At 38.4% G+C, this 23219-nt stretch overlaps 1 protein-coding gene across 3 annotated transcripts; it reads left to right on the top strand.

Annotated features, from left to right (window-relative positions):
- Positions 1-318: 318 nt before the first annotated feature.
- LOC121956476 (SEC14-like protein 1) lies at positions 319-20337 on the top strand. 3 transcript variants are annotated; one of them, XM_042504716.1, is made up of 16 exons: positions 319-484; positions 792-877; positions 5344-5493; positions 6166-6297; positions 6772-6900; positions 8602-8815; positions 9868-9977; positions 12277-12466; positions 13006-13094; positions 13638-13708; positions 13821-13992; positions 14626-14760; positions 15243-15377; positions 16169-16420; positions 17455-17633; positions 17850-20337. In XM_042504716.1, exons 2-16 carry the CDS (start codon positions 815-817, stop codon positions 17953-17955), a joined length of 2127 nt encoding a protein of 708 aa, XP_042360650.1. In that variant the 5' UTR covers positions 319-484; positions 792-814; the 3' UTR covers positions 17956-20337. The 3 variants fall into 3 exon arrangements, with proteins under 3 accessions (XP_042360650.1, XP_042360651.1, XP_042360652.1); XM_042504717.1 differs by having other exon boundaries at positions 319-519; XM_042504718.1 differs by lacking the exon at positions 319-484 and adding an exon at positions 603-706.
- Positions 20338-23219: the final 2882 nt, after the last annotated feature.

Genomic DNA, 23219 nt, shown 5'->3' with positions numbered 1-23219 from the left:
GGCATTTTGTAAATTCAGCTCCAACTCTTTCTAGCATATTTATGTAAACATTTTACAAACATATATAACAATTTTGCTTGACAAAGCAAAATTGAAACAACAAAAAAAAAAAAATAAAAACTTAATTTTAAACGTCAGTATAATAAAAGAAAGAGGCTTTGGAAAAAATGATGTTAACAAATAAAAAGAAGAAAACTTTTAAATTTGACAATGTTGACCTTTCACAATAAAACATCGGCTTCTAGAACTCTCAACTGAAAAAAAAATCAAACAAACGTCACACGTACTTCCTGTTTGTTTGAAAGGGGCGGGGCTAACAGTTGGTGCCACAGATTAACGGACCCGTTTGTAGTTTTCGGATTTTCGGGTTTTCATGGACGGAAACTAGACTTTCCGCCCGTCAGCTGACAAAATGGACAAAACACAGACTGTGAAAAGCTTCAGCGACGCATCTTAAATTTAGCGGCGAGGATTCAGGACAGCTGTGAGTCAACTTGGTCGAGTTTTTTCCGCTGTTGAGTACGTGATGTGCTCGCTTTGTTTTTACACTCAGTCTGATTTTATCCCTTTGAGTACTTGATAGATACCAGCTCTGGTTGCTCTTTTTTTCTGCTTACGCGGTTTATCTGCTGTTTAAATCAACATTAAATGAGTTTCGTGTAAAAGTGCCTTTACTCAGCTGTTAGGATGTAAACTTTTTACAACCGTAAGTTGATGCGTGAAGTTGATATTATCGCTTTGTCGTGATATTATCGCTTTGTCGTGATATTATCTTTGTTTTTGTGCATCAGAGGCTCCCTGTGAGAGTTTAACCATGGTGCAGGAGTACCAGTCCCCCGTACGGGTCTACAAGCATCCATTTGAGCTGATAATGGCGGTGAGTAGTGTGTTTGTACATGTTAATGAATCCCTGCCACCTCTTACATAACTAAAATTACAGCTATTACTGTTGTAGCCACTGTGGCTTGACCTTTGCACTCTTTAATCACGATCTTCGTCTCAGTGATAGTTGAAGTATCCAGATCATTTAAAGTACTAATACCGCTCTGTGAAAAACTCTGCTTCAAGTAAAAGTCCTGCTTTGACATGGTACTCAAGCAAAATCATGAAAATGTATGAGAAGTATTTAAAGTAAAAGTACCCAAATGCAGACAAATCTTTAAAAAAAAACAAATTGAGTATCTTATTACACAATGCATCCAAAAACATAAACACAGGAGGGAATAGATAATGTTGACTGATTGTTTGGTATTTATTTTGAACATGTAAAACAAACAAATAAAAAAAAAGATAAAAATATAACAAAATAATAATTGAAAAAGATGATGATCTATATACAACTCAATAAACAGACTCTAATAATCAACAAAAACGTGATGTTACATGTTTGAAAAGCTGTATAAATAATAAATTAATAATAAAATCAAAATCTCTTTTTGTCAGAAAAGACTGAGGTTAGATGACTGAAAACTTTATCCTGTTAGATAACGCAGTTGTTGACAAGTTTCCAATTTGAGACAAAACTTGCAGTTTAAAGAAGGTAATAAATCACAACATATTGCAGTGTTTGTTATTGCAATAGTCAGCATATTACAGAACATTTAAGTGTGCAGTTCTATTGTATCCTGATTTAAGTGATAAAATTGTATTGTGGGGCCTTTGGTGTTTCCCACCCTTCATCCAAAATGTAAAAAAGTGTATGAATGACCTCAAATTATATGATTATCCATCCTGCGCTTTCACATATTTAATGACAAGGAAATAGGGTGTATAGTATATATAGTATTGAAATACATTTCTCATTCTCTGCGTGCAAAGGGGGATTTCAGCTTTCACCCACATTTACATTATACATACACATTTTCTGAGTTTACACAGACAATTCAATTATGGTTTCCGAAATGTCAGGAGATACTGTTATATAACTTAATTTTGAAAAATCCTTTTTATTCTCTGGCACTGAATTCCACCTGTCTCTGTACACGATTGATTTCTGCGTCATACTTTCACTTCAGGTAGCTTGAACCTTCTTTCTGTCGCATATCATGTTTTATATTTGTGTCAAGCAAACTGTGAGAATAATCTTTAACATAATCTTTTCCTTGGTGATGGTGTTAGCAGTGCACTTCTGACTAAATTCAACACAGACTTTCAGAAGCTATACAGACCGTCTGTGGCCTTGTCTGCCTCCCAGGGTCAACTTTCTCTTTCTCAATAGACACTTACCTGCAATAGATGATGTGGGCTGAGTGAATAAATAGAATACTGTAAACAATCTTTTCTCCTGGTGCTGTAGAAAAGTACAATAATATATAGGTACATATTGTGAGAAAACTACTTATTAAACTTTGCATTTCTTTCTCAAAGTTTCTGTATCTGTAGCTCTTTCAACTTTTACTTATTGAGGTATCACAAACTCTCAGGTCCAGGCAAATGCAAAATCAGCAAATGCTCACATTTAAGAAGCTAGAACTCGCAACAGTTTGCCATTTTTGCTGGAAATGTGCTGAAAGAGTTATCAAAATAGTTAGCGATTAATTTTCTTTCGATCAGTTAACGGATTAATTGAGTAATTGTTGCAGCTCTAATTAGCATATGCAGCTTGTTGAGTGAGCAAAGTAAGCAGGTGCTGGCAGTTTTCTTATCCTCAAATGCCTGGGAAATGAATGTAATAATATGTGGCCTGCTAAGTTTAAATAACTTCAAGTCATTGACATGGGGTTAAATCTTTACATGAAAGTTTTTAAAATTCATTGTTGAAAGGTCTGGATCCCTGATATTTTTTTTCATTGTAATGTGAGGACTATGAGAGGTTGAGTGAGTCACTTTTGTGCATTGTTATTGCTAACTTTTAAAAAGAAAAAGATCTTGGTAACATATACCTCTAATATACCTTGAATTTCCGGGCCGAGTTCATCAGTAGAGATATTTCTGGTTATATTAATGCAAGTGTCAAAATATTTGGATTTCAGTGCAGCATAATTCAACAGTCATACCAAGGAAATCAATTGAAAAAGCAACAGAGACTCCACTTTTGATGTTGATATAGTGCTCGCTTCACCTGCAACCTTCAACTCAGTGCTTTTAAGTCATGTAAGAACAGGAACTCTCTGTTCTTACAGCAAAATAAGGACGGAGGTTAAGTAAGTGTACATTTCTATGGGTTTGTTTTCACCGACTTTCACAGTCTGCTCCTGCTGTCTTGCTCTTTTCAGTTATATATTAAGCCAAAGACTTATGCAACATCCTCAGAGCGGGGTAAAAGAGCGCGACCGTCACCTGCAGTGACACTTCGCTCTGCAGACTGTAACTCCGTCACCAAACAGTCCCCAAGCTGACACCTACAAAAGCTTCATTTTCCGTGAAACATCTCTCAGAGAAAATCACAGGTCTAAAATTCATCTCGCATCTCTGAACTTTATTGAAAAGGGTCTCAAAATAGACCTTTTGTGAAAAGTAAATAACAGCTCCTGTGAAAAGATCCCAGCCCCGACAGCCTAAAGGAGAGAATCCAGTGAATAGTCTGCCACCTCCAGCTCCCATTTATCTCTGGGCTCTCATTAGTCCACATGGCTTACTTCGACTAACAATCAGTGTCCCGGTCAGTACTGAACATTTAACCAGTGACATCATGTGTGTCCCTTTTATAACACGTCTTTATAACTCTCCTGGTATCGTATGTAATAGATATACTGAGCTACGTTGACAGACACCTGCAGAATTTTGCTTTACAGTCATTAGACTGTTACTGGTTTGCTAATGTGAAATATGATGGTGGATTGACAGTTTGACTCATCTTATTTATATTTTTTGCTCCCAGTGTTCTCACAGCTCTGAGAGGAATAGGAAAGTCAAAGGTTTCAGTTTGTCTGCAATCAGTGCATCATATGATTTGTTACATAACACCACTCACTGCTGCTTCTTAACAAAGGCAACCTCTCCCATTAATTTGCTTAGTGGATAATGTTATCTTATCAATCAGATATCTCATATGCTGCGTAGTATCGATACAAGAAGGATACGTGTGCGTGCGTGCGTGCGTGTTGCTGAAAGACTAGTCCTTCGGCTGAAAGGGATGCTTTGCTGATTTTTATCCAGCTCTGTATAATAAGAATCGGTCATTATGTGTAAATGAACTGTGGTAAACTTCCCATCATGAGCAGCCCTCAGATCTCCCTCCGCATCTTCGAGCTCAAACATTTTTCGTTAGCTGAAGAGCTGTTGCCCGAACACATTTTCGAATGCCGGCAAACACAGACACAGAGAGTATAGAAGCAGATTGAGAGAGAGACCTTTTTACCACCGTTTGGCTGGTGCTAATTCGCAACTTGACATTTTGAGCTTCACGCTCTTCATCAAACATCAATCTGATGAAGAGGGTAAAGCTTGAAAAAATAGACATAGACTAGTGTGAAGACTCAATTTGTTATATTTAAAAGTAGAAACAGTAGTTAATTGTAACTGATCATATAGTGTATTTTACCTTTAAGGTAGCCGTAACCAGTACTGTAGCTGTGAAATAATGCAGTAAAAAAGTACAATATTTCCCTCTGAGATGAAGTGTAGTTGTATAAAGTCGCAGAAAATGAAAATACTCTTAGTCAAAGTACAAGTACCTCTAAATTGTACTAAACTGCAGTATTTGAGTAAATGCATCTCTTCAATCTTGAGCCAGATTACCGTTGCTCCTCAAGAGTAGCTGCAATAGTTGTCTACCCCATGGTAGCTACAGTAAACATTAAACATCCAGCTGCGTATACTGTGATGGTAGTTCTTTCCTTTTTCATATTTATCAGCACAAACAACACTGCTACAAGTTACATAGACTGAGGGCTATTTTTGCACATCCTGAGGCAGCTGCTCAGCAACTCAATCAATATTGACAGGTGAGCCCCGGTGACATTGGCTCGGCCAGATGGTCATGCAGTCTGCTGTGGGCAGTTAAACACAAATCGCTGCTTGTAAAAGCTTCCACAGCAGCATTATGTATTTATAAGCTGTTAGAGACACTAAATGCGTCCTCAACAGACACAGAAATGATGTGCTGTAAATCACATGCTGCTCTCCTGACTCAGCAGCACTATAGTTCGCTCTTTTGGCAAATACATGTGACCTCCTTGTAATGGGTTCATTCAAAACAGCTTTCCAGGCCAATCAGAGAGCGAGCTCATAGTGGGCAGGACAAAAGCAAAAACATCCAGTGAGAACAGAATGTACAGAACCAAACACACCAGTGCTGTTCAAAAAAATAAAAAGTACAACAACAATACGTCATGACAAGAGAATCTACATATTTTTCTTATAAACGTCTTTCTCATGTGATTTCTCTCCCCCCTCTCTCAGGCCTATGTGAGGAGGTTCCCAAAGTCCCACCTGATCCCAGTGTTTGTGGGCAGTGAGATCATCAGCGAGACCCAAAGCAAGGATGGATCCACTGTGGTTACTGAGAGGCGCTGCATGATCGACATCGAGGCCCCTCGCCTTCTTAAACGGGTACATCTCCTTTGACCTTTGGAAGAACACGAAAGACCATGAAACAATCGTAATAGCGCTGTTGTCCAGGCTTAAAAAAATTCAAAAGGCATTAAATTAATTAATCTTAAAATTAGCATTAATTGGCATTAAAATGTATTAATTCAATCACTCAAAAGTAAAAAAAAAAGACGTAGGAAGAAGATAGGAATTAAGATAAAATCAATCTCTTTGTTTTTCAGAGGTTGCATTGTAAAATCTAAAAAAAAAAAATTGTAATATCTATTTTTATGTGAAAATGAACTGAAAGCCTCTCGCATTAACGTCACAAAGATCAGGATAGAAGAAGAAAGTTTTTTTGTTTTTTTTTTCATCATTTAAAGTCGACTTTTTAACCTGACCAAAAAGGTCACGCTTTAGGGTAAATTTGTCCCTAACCTTTTTGATCACTTCATGTTTTTTTCCTTCATTTTTGGTTATTAAAAAATTTGTCCTTTTTTTTAAATATATATTTTATTTTAAGGCTTTCTTCAAAACGGTGAGATAAAGTAGCAGTAACAGTCATGTAACATGGCTTGGACAGTTGCGGAAAAAAGTAAAATTGGTCTTAAATTTAATTTCGACTGGTATTAAAAACATCTTTTTTTCAACTTGCAAGATTTTTGTATAAACCATCTTTTTTTCTGCATGTAGATTGCTGGCGTAGACTTCTTGTATTTTATCCAAAAGAACACTCTAAACCGCAAAGACAGGACGCTCCAAATTGAAGTCCACAATGAGACCTTTTCCAGCAGGGTCATTGTCCGTGAGTGCTGCAACTACTCGGTGAGTTTTATGTCTTTGTTGTTGTGCTTGTTTTATTGTTGTTTTATATTACATTTTTACAATGTCAAGTATAAAAAAGAAGTCACATAAAAGATCCCCAAGGCTGCATATGCAGGAAAAACTGTCTTTTCTCTCCAGCCCCTGAATTATTAATCTAAATGATCCTCTTTAGAGTGCCAAATTCACTAAACACTTGTGTCAACAGGTAGAGTCTTTAAAGTCAATGCAACATGACTCACTCCAATAATACTTACCTAGCTGAGACACATTTCCTTACTTTCCACAACATTACCCACACCAGCAATATTGTTGCTGCTGCATGTGATTACTTCAGTAGAGACATCATCTGTGACATATCTTTCTTGATTCATTTTTCTGTATTCAATCCCTGCTTTTGTACTCTGTTGTGAAATAACAAGCACTTTGACATATGGAGTTGGAGTTTTTTTCATCACACATTTTTATCTTGCACAGGTTCATCCAGAGAATGAGGACTGGACGTGCTTCGAACAAACAGCCAGTCTGGATATCAAGTCCTTTTTTGGCTTTGAGAGCACGGCAGAGAAGATAGCTATGAAACAATATGCTAGCAGCATTAAAAAGGTTTGCATCTTTAATTAGATTGACTTTAAAATTGACCTAAAAATGTGAAATATTCAACAGCATTTGCTGACAGTATTTAAATCATGATAATAATCATCTTATCTCTAAAGCACATTCAGAGCAGTGTTACAAAGTGCTTTATAAGGCAGCAAAATAAACCAGACACAAGTCACATATTCAACAGGTTTTAAAAGAAGGCATGAAAAAAAAATCGTTTTTAATATTTGTACAAACCCTTCAGTGGGCCTTGGATCGTTTTCGAAGGAGATTTGCCTTTTATATTTTTTGATTGACAGTATACTTTACAAAATGAAATAAACACCGTACACCTAAAGTATCCAAAGAGCACCTGTATGTGACCACTACAAAGACCTAGTAGCACTTGTACTCCTTTTCAGTGTTCGATTTGGTGTCTAAAAACTGAGAAAATGAGGCCGTTCAAGGGAAACTAACTCAAGTAAAAACAGGAAAAGGCTCTCAAATAAAAGTATGTTTTAAGAAGGGACTGAAAAGAGATCACTGATCTCTGATTTTCTCAGGCAATTTTTTCAAGTCTTTAAAAGTCAAGATAGTAGATCGTATTTTTCAAATAACCCATAGATAACTATGAGTCTATGATGATAATATTTTTAAGATGACAAAACCATGTTTGCCTAAGATTTGTGATGTGCTGCTCAAAAAACTTAAATTACTGTCAAACCAGATGCCAAGATATCTTGCAACAGACTTTTTATGATCAAATAGGGGCAGAATTTGTTTTATCATTTGCCAGGACTCAATGACAAGGATGTTAGTTTTGCTGGATTTCAGTTGAAGAAAACGTTTTGACATCCAGCTTTTGACATCAGCATGGCGGTCACAAAGTGATCTCATCACTCCACGGTCTGCAGATTCAACAGGCAGGTACATCTGTGTATTCACAATATAAAAATGTAAAAAACATGTATAAGAAACATGTATAAAGAAAATAAAAGTGGCCCCAAAACGGACCCCTGAGGCACACCTTACTTGACAGAAAAAAATGAGAAGAAATGGTTTTTCACAAAAACACAGAACCTCATATTCAACAGATGAGATGAAAAGTAGAACAATACTGGACTCAGAATGATGTCCAGTCAAATTTGGCCGTTCAATACGAATATTCAATTCCATAGTTAGTTTATATTCCATACGAAGTTTGAACGGGTCCAGCGGGACGTTCGTTGTGACAGCTGCATTCATATAAACAAGCTAACAGCAGATTGGATATGCATAACATTTTTTGCCGACACTAGATGTCAAACAAAAGCCACAGACTGTGTTGTATTAGGTTGCTGCGAGCTGCAAATTCACATATTTCTAAGCAGAAAAGTCTAAGAGTTCTCAGGCAGAGTCTTTCTCCCGGTGCATCGTGCACGCAGCTGCTTATAACAAAGAGTAGCGTGAAAGTCAAAGTGTTCACTTCACAGAAAAAGTCTGGGTACCAAAATGTCCTTAGAAGCACAATGCACTGACTTGCAAAAAAACCCCAAAAAGAACGACTGCTCGAATTGAAGTAATCTCAGTCGACTGAGGGGTCTCCGACTGATGACTCGAAACTCCAACTTTTGAGGGGCAGCCTGAATGAAAACCGTTTGTGTTCTGTGATCTGTTGAGGAGGACTGTTCTTGCTTTACATGTAGTGTCACATGTAAAAAGTCTTGTCTCCTTCCTTTATTTTAGGGTAAAGAAATTATTGAGTACTACCTCAGAGAGCTGGAGGAAGAAGGAATAACGTACATACCTCGTTGGACCCCCCCTGTTGTTTCTTGCTCCGCCAGGCTTCAGTCCCTGCCCTGCTCAACTGCTCGAGCCATCCCAGGGAACGCTGCTAAGAGTGGACCAGACAGTAAAGACCCGGCCTCTCCCACAGAGCTCGTGGCTGGCTCTCCTGACGGTCAGTGATGTTAAATGCAATTTAGTAATTTTTCAGATAAATTTGTAATTTGTCTAAGAAGGGACAATGTACATTAATCCATATATACTCGAATGTAAATGCGCCAGACTTAGCTGGGGAGCTAGTTTTCATCAGTGCTGCCTGGATGTTAAAAGGTATTCCAAAATAATAATAATAATAATAATAATAATAAACAATATAAAGATACAGTATGCATAATGGTTAAGAAAAACAACATTAAGCTAAAAAGGCACATAATACTGTATAGTTAAAAATGTACAAGTTAAGACTATACAACACAATTTGACAGAGTGAGAGGATAAAATCCAAAAACAGCAGATGATGCAGGCACAGTTTGAGTATACCCATTTAGAAATTAGGTACAATTCACTTTAAATCAGTGCTGACGTTGTTTCTTCTCAACAAACCATGTCTTCACATTACACTTAAATGAACAATATGATGGGGACTCCAGATCTGATCGTGGTACTGTGCTCCATAGTTGAGATGCTCTAAAGGTAAATACAGCCTGATTAAAGGCAGTTTTCCCGAGTGGGATTGTGCAGTCCCCCCCTAGCTGCACCTTTTGTAATTCTGTTCTTTGTAAATTTTACTCATTAGTCACTGTTAAGTGTGGAGTAGCCAACACCCAACACTAAAGTGCAGTGAGATAGTTAGAAGATGTCTATCAGTCATACTATTATAGTGTTTACAGTACGTATGTTCACTGAAAGGACTGAGACATTTAAAGAGGGTGAAATAACTTTAACTCTAAATAATAACAGGAAAATATTTTTTGATATAATACTTTATGTAGCATTTCAAAAGCTTTTGATCTCACACTACTTATTATGTGCTACACGCCAACCCTTTTTACACTCTCTTTGGCACTAATTTTAATAACAATAGTGCCAAATGTTGAGAGAAAAAAAACAACAGCAGCTAACAGGGCAAAGCTGAAATATAAATGTTACCATACAGTTGCTGGTTTCTTTTGATTTATGCATGCAATATATTCTAACTTCTGACTGTACATGTGTCCTGGCCTGCAGACAAACTGGATGCTGATTACATCAGACGTTACCTAGGTGATTTAACGCCTCTGCAGGAGAGCTGTCTTATTCGACTGCGCCAGTGGCTCCAGGAAACCCACAAGGGCAAGGTCAGATAAACACAAACGCACTCTGGTTGACAACAGAGCACTTTGTGCAATTATGTAAAGCACACATTTATTCCTAGACGCTTATTCAACGTAGACTTTTGCTTAGCTCTTGCTGTCACACTTGCATGTGCTTTAGATGACAATTAAAAATATCAAGCATCAGGGGGCCCAGTGGCTTAGTTGGTAGAGCAGGCGCCCCATGTACAGAGACTGTGTCTTCGCTGCAGCAGCTGCAGGTTCGAGTCCAGCTTCAGCCCTTTGCTGCATGTCATTTCTTCTCCCCTCCCCCTTTCACACTATATCTGTCCTACCAAATAAAGGCAATGGAAAAGCCTAAAAAATATCTTTAAAAGAGCATTATTTAAAAAAAATCTCTTTGTAAAGATGTAGTGGAAAGATGACGTTATGAGCAGAGAATGAAGTAACTCTCTGAACGTTGAATCCGAGCATCTCTGCTCTGTGTTGTGGTAGATGGAGCATTATCTATCTGGATAATTCAGTTATCGACAAATCATCTGGTATATGGACGTGGCCTTCATTTTGCCCACCTCCATATTGCCTATTTACATAAATGTATATTTACACGAGAATGTCACCAACATTTTAGCTCCCATGATGCCAAAATTAACAGCAGGACTTTCCCAACCACTGAATAACTCGGGTGCAGCCTTTCTCCCTTTTTTTGTCTCTCCACCCCCGCCTACTTGTGCAACACTTCAAAGACAACACAGTGTAGCTTGCAGCTAGCCTGCAGCTGCACTATTGGAGTGGAAGACGCGCAGTCTGTACAGTTTCTAGCTTGCCAACCCCTGGCAACGAGCCATACAGTGTGTAATTTGTAGTTTTACTCTCCAACGATTTCATTCTCTACTCTGTAAATCCACCAGCAAACTGCTGCCTCCCAGTCAGCACACTGGCCTGATGGTGGAGGTAACTGTTTTGTTCCCTGAGCTTTGCTAACATTAAGAGGCATCACCTGGTTTTGTTTTTGTTGGCCCAGTGTTGTATAAAGCATCCAACTTTGTAATTTTGGGCAACTCCTCTAAAAGAACTATAGTTTAATATTTCAGGGATCATGGAAAACCTGGAAAAGAATTTCACAGTCACATTTTCCAGGCCTGTTAAGGTCATGGAAAATAGTAAAAATCACTGAAAGTTTTGAAAAAAGTTGTGGAATTTTGTTGTGAAATTAATTTGTTCCAGTAATCTTCATAGCTAACCCTCCACCCTATTGTAACATAATTGCAATTTTATTTTCTGTAGCCGTCAATGCAGCGTAGCTCTAATATTCGTCAGCGTGTGACATTTTTTTACTATCACGTACGTTTCTTAATTTTTTTCTCCCCGCGTTCTGTTTCTCCCTACATGTATGCCAGTCAGCGGAAATGTTTGAATAGTTCAAATATGATGTGGTTAAAAAGGCAACTTGGGAAAGAAAAAATTACTTAGGGCCCTTGAGAAGTCATTGAAAAGTTTTGGAATTTTGTCCATGAATATATGTGGCAACCCTGATTTTTAATTTATTGGATATACTGTATAAGCAGGTGTTAAGTACTTTTTTAAAAATAAGTTGAATTTTTTTTTTCCAGTTTTCCAGTTCCAATGTATGATTATTCTCAACATTTAAAAGTCAATTGCTATTTAAAAGGATGTACTTGCATTATTATGCCATTAAATTATCATGACATTAGTGGCCTAAAATGCTGTCAAAATGACAATAATATCATTAATTGCAGTTATTTCTGGGATAATATATTAATGTACAAAAGTAGTTATTGTAACAGGCACACGTGCATGTTGGTGCCTGTTAGTTCCTGTGTGTGTATCCCATTGGCAAACAAATCATTGCCGCTCTGCATTAAGCTCATACCACCGCTGATAACGCTTTCTCGTCCCATGGTGGCGGAGTTACGGAAGTGTAACGACCACCATCAGGCAGTTAAATAATTCCCCAGCCAGAAACCATGGATTACCAGAATCATCTGGAAAGACAAAAAGGGGACTGAATTTCATTAAACAAGTTGAAGGAGCTGACGAGATCACATTTTACTGGAGTTTTATCGTGCATGACTTCATGTGACCAATAAATGATGATTGAAGTTAACAGCTCTTGTAGCATTTTTGCCAAAGTTAGCACTGTTAGCTGCAGGCTGTTAGCTCAGCCCCTTTCATGTTTGAAGCCATGTGCAGGTAACCTCAGCTCCGTCTCTGATTTGTCCTCATGCTCTGAAGGTCTCATACAGCGCCTTTATCTCAGAGCTGTGCATTAATGTGTTGGCTCTTGCTTGTTGTCGTACAGATTCCAAAGGATCAGCATGTGCTGCGCTTCCTGAGGGCGAGAGATTTCAACCTGGACAAGGCCAGAGAGTTCTTGTGTCAGTCCCTCACCTGGAGGAAGCAGCATCAGGTAGATTTCCTGTTAGACACATGGGAGCGCCCACAACTGCTTCAGGACTATTACACCGGAGGTTGGCACCACCACGACAGAGGTACTGTGTGATTAATACTGGAAACCTGCCAATTTTATCTTAAGCTCATCTAACTTTCACCTCATTTCACTGCTTATTGTAGTTGTGCTGTGGTTTGTGTAAAGTGAAAGTGAAAATTTATCAGTGGACATGAAGATAAGGAGTCAGAGGGATTAAGTCTTCTGTGTTTATAAAGTCCTAATGGGTGGAAATGGCCGGTTAATCATTGACTGTAAAGTCTGAGCACCAGCTGTCATGGCTCCCGTGTTTGAAAATGAGTCATTGCTTTTAACAGCTCAGCTGATCCACCAGGTTAGAGGAAGGACTTCAAACACAGGGAGTGCACTTGTGTTTTTCTCCTGCTAAGTTTATACCTGTTGGAGCGGTAATTACCAGTTTTATGTAGACAACGGGGGATCCAGAGCTCTGAAAAAGTCATTACAAAGAACGGATGTGACTCATTCCGATAATTGATTTCACTTTCTTGTACAAACTGTGTGTGTATGTGTGTGTGTGTGTGTGTGTGTGTGTGTGTGTGTGTGTGTGTGTTTGTGCTTTAGGTGGCCGTCCTCTGTATATCTTGCGTTTGGGGCAAATGGACACTAAGGGCTTGGTACGAGCCTTGGGAGAGGAGGTGCTACTGAGACAGGTGACATAAATGAGAATTTAAAGAGAAACTTTGGTATTTTTAAACCTGGCTCCTATTTTCACGTGTTTTTGTGTCTGAGTGACTAATGGAGACAACAGTTTTTAGAATTAGTCCAGTATTAAACAAGAGGGCTGTAGCCAGCAGCTGCTAATCAGACTGCTATATAATGTTAATGAGCACCGTCAATGTACGTCCATTAAAAATGCTTGTTTTTGCCACTGACAGGCTTAGATTAAAGTGTTAAAGGTTATGAACACATTTAGATGTTTTATAAAAAATAGACAAAAAGTAAACAAAACAGTTTACAATGGGCTTTTCTTCGGCCCTCCTCTAAAAGAGAGAATAAAATATATATGGATTTAAAAAAATACAACATGATGCAAAGTAAAATATCAATATAAATATATATTTGCCAACCAATTATCATTACCCCAAGAAATAAAAATAACATCCATTAAAAATATCAAGCCTTTACATACACATAGATATAGTAATTTAAGACATATTCAGTAACATTAATGCTTCAACTTTAATGTGATGCAGGTCCTGTCCATAAACGAGGAGGGACTGAGACGTTGTGAAGAAAACACCAGAGTCTTCGGTCGACCCATTAGGTGCCTAAATATCAGTCTATCTTCTATAAGTGTCCTGTTAGCTCTCAGCGATTCTGGGGCACACATGCTTGCACATAAAGTCATATACTGTCTGTGTTAATGTGTCTGTCAGCTGCTGGACTTGCCTGGTGGATCTGGAAGGTCTAAACATGCGTCACCTGTGGAGGCCGGGCGTGAAGGCTCTGCTGAGAATCATCGAGGTGGTGGAGGCCAACTACCCAGAGACTCTGGGTCGCCTGCTCATACTGAGGGCGCCCAGAGTTTTCCCAGTGCTCTGGACCCTGGTGAGTATAAATATCTGCACTTACTTTATATGTGCAGCTGTTTCTGTGGTTTAAATTCATCATCTGATTCTGCAGGAATGGATGAAGTCTTAAAGTACTTATGCAGAGATTGCATCTTGCAGATTTTCGCGCTGATGGGAATTGTTAATAGCTGGGTGCAACACTGTGAATATGAGCAAATGATAAACAAAGACGAAATGGAGAGGATGATAATTAAAACCATGTAATATGCAGATCCTCATGAGGGGAATTAGATCATTGCTACAGTACAGCAATATGCAATAGTAAAGTTTGTAGTTATAGCATTCAGCAAAGAAATAAAGATAAGTATATAATACACAAATGTATGGAAATGAATCAAAATGATAACAAAAGTAATAAAATCTGAATACTACAATATTAGGCATTACACAAGCAGATTTTGAGTACAGGCTACTACTACCAGGAGATGTAAAAGATACAATCATATGTTGTCAAATAGAAAACAGATTTAAATTATGGGCTATTATGACGATAAAACGAAAATAAAGTACAAATACAAAACGAATAATTCAAATACTTATTGATGAACTTTTACGGTCCATAATTTGTGAACCTGCTCTCGTGTCCTCCGATGACTCGTGGTGTTTCCAGGTCAGCCCTCTGATCGACGAGAATACCCGGAAGAAGTTCCTTGTTTACGGAGGAAACGACTACCAGGATCCGGGAGGATTGGTGGACTATATTGACAAAGAAATCATCCCAGACTTCTTGGGAGGAGACTGCATGGTGAGATTTAGTCCACAGTGTGCCGCCCTCAACATGTTGAATGATATAATAATGTAAACCAGGCCTTTTGCTCCTGATTTTACATTTTGTCTGGAGCTTTTTAGTGTGCGGCCATTTAGCTTTCCATGTAACTCGTACCTGTACCTGTACACTTCAGTTCAATTTGATTTATAAACCCATTATCACAAATCATATGTCCCGCGTCCTTCTATTCTTAAACCCTCCCAGCAGATACAAAAAAAACAAAAACAACCTTAGACACACAATAGATGTCAAGTTTCCAAAACAAGAAAATTACAGTAATGAAAAAATGATAGATAAGAAAGAGAAAGAGAGATGCACAAATATCAAAGCAACATATGCAAGAATTCGTATTTTTGCCATCTGATGTCCCTCTCTCTGTGCTCTCCCTGATTAATGTGAGTTGTCTCTTGTTGGCATTGTTTGAGCTTGATGTCTTTTTTTCTGTCTTTCCTCTCCAGTGTGACATCCCTGAGGGAGGCGTGGTCCCCAAATCTTTGTACCGGACAGCAGAGGAGCTGGAGAGTGAGGAGCACCGCCTGCTGACGGACTCCATCTATAAGAGCGCCAGTATTTTCAAGGGAGCGCCATATGAGGTGCAGTGTCCTCTTCTTTCTGCTTTAACCCTTTGAAACCTGGATTGACATCACTTTTGTAGTGCTGCGTTCAGACAGCTTTCACAAATATTTAATCTAAATCTTTTTAATTGACATTTGTCAATTATATATCAAAAGTGCCGTGCTGAATGATCACTGCAGGAATATGACACAAGCATAGGTATATATCAACAGTAGCTGGAAACAATGTATCCAAATAAACATGGATTGAGTAAACATAAATAAGAGTGACAAAAAAGAAGGTAAAAAACAATTCACAAATAGAAATTATCAGAGTATTTAAACAGTATTTAAACATTTGAACTCTGAATAAATCAAGAGAACATGGAAGAAAAGATCATAAGCAACATGGCAAGAAATGCCCCGCAAATTTGAAGAAATTAAAATATTTAGAATATTATATTTTAAAGAAAGAGAAAGAAAAAATTCCAGAAAACTACTAGAAAACTTTCACAACTATCATATTTATATATTAAAAGTTATGTTACACAATTAATTTCTTCCTAATTTTTGAGTCTTGTCTCCCTAAGTTACTCATTGCCTTCTTTCCATGTTTTATGAAAGAATTCAAGCCAGGTTTCAAAGGGTTAATTGTTCAAATAGTGCATAAAGGTGAGAGAAATGGGATATGGATTGTATTTTGTGGATTAGGCTGCCACCTGCTGGGAGAAATCTGCATTGCAGGCTCACAGAAAAAGGGACCACAGTGTGTGATTAATCGTCTGCTGTCTGCTGTTCTGTGTTTCTGATCTTCTTACATCCTCCTGCAGATGCTGATCGATATCACAGAGGCTTCCTCCGTCATCACCTGGGACTTCGACGTGTCTAAAGGAGACGTGATCTTCAAAATCTACCACTCCAAGAGGGCCCCACAGCCCCAAAAGAAAGACACTCTCGGAGCCCACGGCATCACGTCCCTCGGGGCCGTTAACGCCCAGCTGATTGACAGGAACTGGGTGCTCGGCCAGGACTACAGCATGGTGGAGAAAGCTCTCACCTGCAAGGAGGGAGAGAGCGTTCAGGTCAGAGAGACGCGTCTTTATTCAGCTGCACTTTTTTTTACTAGTTTCAAATAAACGTTGTCCCTGTTTGCTGTCTGTTGCATCAAAAGCAAATGAAATTCTCAGGGTTCCCATGATCATGGAAAACCTGGAGAAGTCATGGAATTTCACAATCACATATTCCAGGCCTGGAAAAGTCATGGAACTAGTATAATTTCAATGAAGGTTTTGGCAAAATCACGGAAATAAGTTGTAAAACGACATTAATGTAACATAATGGTTAATTTATTTTCTCTAGCTGACAACATAAAATAGCTTTAATATGTGTTGATGTGCAACAAAGTTTTGGTGATGTTTTAGTTTGCGTGTCTGATACATCACGTACGTTTCTTCATTTTCTCCCTACGTTTTATCTCTCCCTTCATGTATGCCCACGTAATTTTCTAAGCACTTGGAAGGGACCTTTTTTTTAAATTTATTTTAGCTTAGGAGAGGGGAATACAACTGTAAATGGCTATATTTTGTATTTATTGTACCAACGATTTTTAAAGAAAACTTGAAGATTTGGAAGGCTTTCTTTTTTCTTTTTTCTTCTTCCATACATTTTTTGGGGGCATTTTATTAAAAAAAATTTTTTAATTCCTTAGTGATTTCTTTTTCTTTAAATTTTTTCAATTTTAAGAATTTGGATTTTTTTACATTGAAAATTAAAGAAATGTATAAATAAATAAATAAAAATGCATTTGGAATGCACATTTTCTTAAAAGAAATCACCAAATTTAAGGTTACCATAGCCAGAAAATGTAAAAACAGAAATTACTGTTGGATATTCAAATTTCTGACAGTCCTTCTACATATCATTGGGGATGCTAAAATTATGAATATAGTTTGAATCATGTGTTTCAAAGTCACTGTGAGTGAGAAAAAAAATATTTAGTGTCCTTGAAAAGTCATGGAAAAGTTTTGACATTCTGTTCATTAGATTGTTTGGGGACGCTGAACTCTGCATCACTACAGTCTCAAACTGATCCCGCAGCTTCCCTCTGCTCAAACAGGGCTCCCACGTAACTCGCTGGCCAGGCTTCTACATCCTGCAGTGGCGCTTCCACAGCTCCCCGGCCTGCTCCGCCTCCAGCCTGCCTCGCGTTGATGATGTGCTGGCCTCGCTGCAGGTCTCCTCCCACAAGTGTAAGATCATGTATTACACCGAGGTGCTGGCATCCCACGATTTCAGGTCAGTTTATTTTTTCCACTGAGCTTTTTCCTCTGCGGTCGTGCCATTTTCTACTGAAACTGTCTTTCACTCAGGCTGCATCAAAAAGCAATGTTGTGATATTTCCAGAAATTCTTCTTCCTTATGTTGTGTGTCAAATATGTTTACTTTACGTCACCTTTTCTTACATTAATTGATTGGGTTGAATCATGTCTGAACATTTTTTTTTATTTCCAGGGGATCTATGACCAGTTTGGAGTCGAGTCATAGTGGTTTCTCACAGCTCAGTGCTGCCACTACCTCCTCTAGCCAATCACACGCCAGCTCCACCGTGTCAAGGTAGCATCTGCCCGGCAGGTGTCAATGACAGCAGCGACCTCAAACCTACTGACATCCTACTCCGACTGTGCCTTACGCCTTCATACAGAGGAAGCCTTACACTCAGTAATGAGAATTTGATCTGACAGTTGAAGGTGAGGAGAGAATTACTGAAATGTTTTTAAAAAATAAATATTTTCATTATCATAGTTACTGTTGTTTCAGTAGAACCAGTGAAGTTTCATGGGTCTGTTTCCACTGAATAATGTATTTAAAATATCAGTTTCTGGTGCACATGATAACTGACTTGTTTTTGTGTATGAATAATAATACTGTAAATCATAACAAATCCAATACACAGTGCAAATGTCAAATATCTGATTTTTAGATATATCCTTTCCGTTTCCATGACATCTCCTGTGCATCCGCTGTGCGCCAGCCACAACATTAAAACCAGTAACAAGTGAATAACATTGATCATGTTTTAATGCAATGCTGGGAAACCTTGGATCCTGGGTGCTGCCTCTTGACATGCACTCACACACCCTCCGATGGCAAAGACACTCCCTGATGGCAGTCAGTGTCTCTCCCAGCAGGACAATGCACCATGTAGCACCATAAAAAGTTCCCAGGGATGGCCAGAGGAACACGACAAAGACTTTTAAGGCGCCGAAGATACCACATGAACAGCCGTGTCTCTGTCATGGTGCCAGATGGCGCAACTTAAACCACATGAACTAAACCAAAGTTCCAGCTCACACCAGGATACTCTGGTTAAAACTTATTTAATTGGCAGCTTGCCTTAAAAAAAGTGGCATTTTGTGATGGTTCATCAGATTCGCTCTATGCTTTATTGCCATCAGTAAAGGTTCTGCACTTGTCGTTCGACCATTCAAAGCGCTTTCACACTCCGAGTCACATTCACCATATTGTGCCACATGGGTGTCAAATTCAGTGGGCAAGTCATATTACACAGGTTGGACAGAGAGAGGCGACAATCGAGGAGTCTGTAGAGAAATCTTCTGAAAAACAGCATGCAGGGGGCTCGTTTTGGTGCATGCTTGTTTTTTTTTTGTTAAAACAACATAAGTTTGCAGGTAATCAATGTAAGCCGTGATTTTTTTCCCTCTACTGTTTACTTCTGTTGTGCATTGTGTAACTCCTTCTGTTGATGACACATCCTTGTTTACAGTCGTTCCACTTCGCTCCAAGAATCCTGAAGGGAACTGGTTCAAGAATCAGAGCAAATTTGGGGGAAAACAGGGTCTCTGCAGATCCTTAAAAAGTCATAAAAGGCATTGAATTCATCGGTCTTAAAGTAAGGCCTTAATTGGTATTTAAATTACTTAAAGCTTTCACAAGTCTTAAAAATGCTCAGACATGGGAAGTGGGATTTTATAAATCATTTTCTCTGCCTTTGTGTTGTAAAATCTCAAAAAACTTTGTGAAATAATTGAATGAATTCCTTTACTTAAACTCATCATGATAGGAATCCAGACAATGTAATCTCACAAGCAGAGTGAAAAACACAAAATCACCCAAAAAAAAAAAAAAAGACAGAAGTGCCAGTTATTTCCCACTTCTGTTGGTAATGACGATAATGATGATATAATATATTCATGGTCTTCCAAGTGTTTCACTCAAAAAGGGGGTTTTATAATGACATTTGGCGTAGATAATCTAACTTTTTCACTGGACAAAAAATTGGATGTTTTGTCATTATAAACATTTTGGCAAAATAAAATTGTCCTTCAATTTTGATTATTAGAAAATTAGCCTTGAACTTCATTCCATGGGGCATTAAAACAAGTCTTAAAAAGTCTTAAATCTAACATGCGTTGAGCTGCAGGGACCCTGGGAAAAGGGGTAACGGTGGATCGGAGTTAGTTCGGGGTACCAGCACATCCTGCTGCTCAGTGGGATTTGAATCCGGGGGAATTTGGAGGCCAGGTTGATGCCTTGAGCTCTTTGTCAAGTTCCTCAGGCCATCCGTGAGCGTTTTTTGCAGTGTGACATTGCCCAGTATCCTTCTGGGAAGGGGGCCACTGCCATCAGGGAGTGCTGTGACCATGAGGGGTGTACTCGGTCTGCAGCGGTGTCTGGGTGGGTGGTGGGACCACATTTTCCCAGCAGAACATTGCATTGTAACGACATGATCAGTTAACTTGTCCTGTCAGTAGTTTTAATGTTGTGGCTGATCCGTGTTTATCAACCAGCTTCTGTCCCTGAAGCTGCGTTCATCGTCCACAAGATGTCAGCGCACTCTGTGATTTAACTGCTCTCACATCTGCAGTGTAGTCGGCACATCCGTTTCCACTCTCTCTCTTCGTCTGGTCCTCTAAGAAATCAAATCAAGAATTGTTTAAATAAAGAATTTATCACGAGCATTAACGCTGGTGTTACTGCAGAGTGTGTGTGTGTCTTTATATTGAATTTTGGAAAACAATGCCTGCAGTAGCGGAGCTGCAGTGGGGTAGTAATTCTGAGTAATCGTAAAGACGGGTTATGAATCATTTTTACAGCAATAGGTGAGATGTTAAGAGCGAGCAGATAATATGAAATCTCTTTGAAAATATGCACTGCGCTGTGTAGATTTCATGTAATGTTGTTTTTGGGGCTTGTTAGGCATCGCTGCTGAGTTTTGTGAGGCTGCTCATTTGAATGCAATATTGTGCAGCCCCTTGTGATCTGGCACAGGGCCAGGCAGACAACTGATTTACATAAAACTTTAATTTCCATAAACTTATCAGATGCTTCCAGCTAAAGCTTAATTGAATTTCCCGGTGTTTTTTTTTTTGTGTTGTTTTTTTTTGTTTCCTCCTTCATTTGCAAATGTGTGTCATGTTGCTGCTTATTCCAACACAATTCAAAGTCATGTGGATTGAGTTTTCTGAGGGGCTGATTGAACGGGAGCCTGACTACCTGCTGGGACGTCAAAGTTGTTAGAAATTGAAAGTGAACTGACTTTGCCAGAAGCTTATTTACTGAATTACTCAGCTTGCTCTAATGACCTCCCAAGACACACATTGTCCACATAAATAGCAGCACCTCTTTCTCCTGATACACCTAATTTGCTATTAAAACCTCCTCTTCCCGAGCAGTTATGTGATTTAAGGCTGAATTATTTTTGCTGGTGTTCACAGGGGTGAAAAACAAGGTCTATTATACTGGTAACAAAGTTTGGCGAGTAAATCGAATACTCCTAAATAATGTATCACATTTTATTGGTTGACCTGACTCAACCTCGTGAAGGAGGGGTGGGAGCTGACCCACGGCCACCAAGTGTTGGGATGATTTATGGTTGCAATATGACTACATGAATAATATCTAACATAAAAAAACGTGTCATAGAACTACTGGTCAAAGGGTGACGTTCAAAAGGTGAAAGTAGAATTAATCAGAAAAACATTAGAATCTCGACCAAAACTGTGTTGATTTTCACAAAACCGGTCTTTGTGGCAAAATTGTTGTTTTTAAGAGTGCAAACTTTATGACAGTATGTCCAATAGTTGTCGAAATATTCTACTCAAAAAAAGAAAAGAAAAAAGTGACCCTCATGGTGGCACTACAGATAAAACCAGAAGTCATTATGATACATCCTCTGAGGATCATGAATATCCTGGGCGTATGTTTTTCACCCTTTCCTCAAACCAGAGAATGATGCTTAGTATAAAGTGATTAATTGAAGAAAAAAATTAAGTATTTTTGTTTGATATTAACAGCTATTTGGGGAACATTTATGGGGACAAAATCCTTATATATTTTTTTTCATCTTGCCGTGCTTAACCCTTTGAAACTTCGCAAGAACTGTCCCACAAATTGCAAGAAATTAGTAGATTTTGAATTTTGTTTTAAGGTATGGAAAATGTTTTTTTAAAAATCTAATAATCATAATTAGATAATCATTAACACAGGATTTCTAAGGTCCTTTCCTTTTTTCCCTACTATTTTCTTTTGTTTGTTTGGGGGTTTTTTGGTGGGTTTTTTTGTGTGCTTATTTTCTTTTTTTTTTTTTATTTACAATTTTTATTCCATACAAGGTACAGTACACATTTGAAACATCCAGTACACTTGTTTGTGTGTGCTTATTTTCAGGCAATGTTATTATTATTTTTTAAATTGCTCATGCTTTCTTACCATAATTTTGTATTTGAAAGACATCAAGCCATTTTTCACTAGGTTTAAAGAGTTGAAGGCTTAATCGGTAAAATGCAACTGTTAAACAAATGAAGTGCAAAATATAAATGAATCTGTATATATTTGACAAATTTAAACAATTTATTACATTTTGTGCCCTAAATGCACCCTGAATCCAGCCTTCTGATGGGATGAGGATATGATGATGATGATGATGATGATAAATCAAAGTTATCCCAGTGCTACCAAAAAGTTTTGAAACAGCACAAAAAACAGTACAATTCACATCAAAACCAGGACCAAATTATGTGATCTGATCCCATTTCAAAGTGCCATTTATCCTTTTAAAACAACCCAATTTAAAAAAATGTCTCCAATATGAAAGCTGAAATATAATCAGATTACCTCTGAACACCTGGGCTTGTTTTAAATCTCAGACATGCTGCACAGTTTAATGAGAGTTATGTTTGCATTTCAGGAATTGTACAGTTAATCATGTGGATTAAACCGCCGTCCAGAACGGTTACTCATGACGAAATCTCAGGAGAATAGCAACATTCTGACGTCTCATCATCACTGTTATCCTCTGGTTTCTCTGAGCAGCACACATAGTGCAGCAACAGGATTATGTGTAAGAAACCGGCCTGAAGAAATGGCTCTCTCTCTGTAACCTACCTCATAAGCTGCAGGCTGATGGGTGATATTTGAGTCTGGAGAAGCAGCCAATTTAAAGTTTTGAATAATGCTGCAGCCGGGAACACTAGATCTCTTAATTCGTTGGTGAGCACAGCAGGGGAACGAGGACGGCTGCATCGATAATGTGCTGCTGAAATCGTCTGACTTCTTGTTACAGATAAACACCCAGCCTTCACTGGGAATATGTGCATGGTAATGAATCATCTTCCCAGAAGCACCAGAGGCAGGCAGGAGGATCGTCAGCATGGGGCTGATTTGGGGTGTTGTTTTTTGGGTATTTACATCTCATAAATGGCAAAAGGTAGACAGGTTGCAAAATAATGACTCATGCACCACTTCATGCCAGTGTGCCCTTTCTCTGATGCCAAGGTTGAAAGATAATCCTGAGACGCACCGGGATTTCAAGTAACCGGAAAGTCAGTTATCAGAGTTAACATTTGACAATCAGAGGAAAAG

The sequence above is a fragment of the Plectropomus leopardus genome, chromosome 17 (genome assembly GCF_008729295.1).
Source record: "Plectropomus leopardus isolate mb chromosome 17, YSFRI_Pleo_2.0, whole genome shotgun sequence".
Taxonomy (NCBI): Eukaryota; Metazoa; Chordata; class Actinopteri; order Perciformes; family Serranidae; genus Plectropomus; species Plectropomus leopardus.
This window is presented reverse-complemented; position numbering and strand designations above follow the sequence as displayed.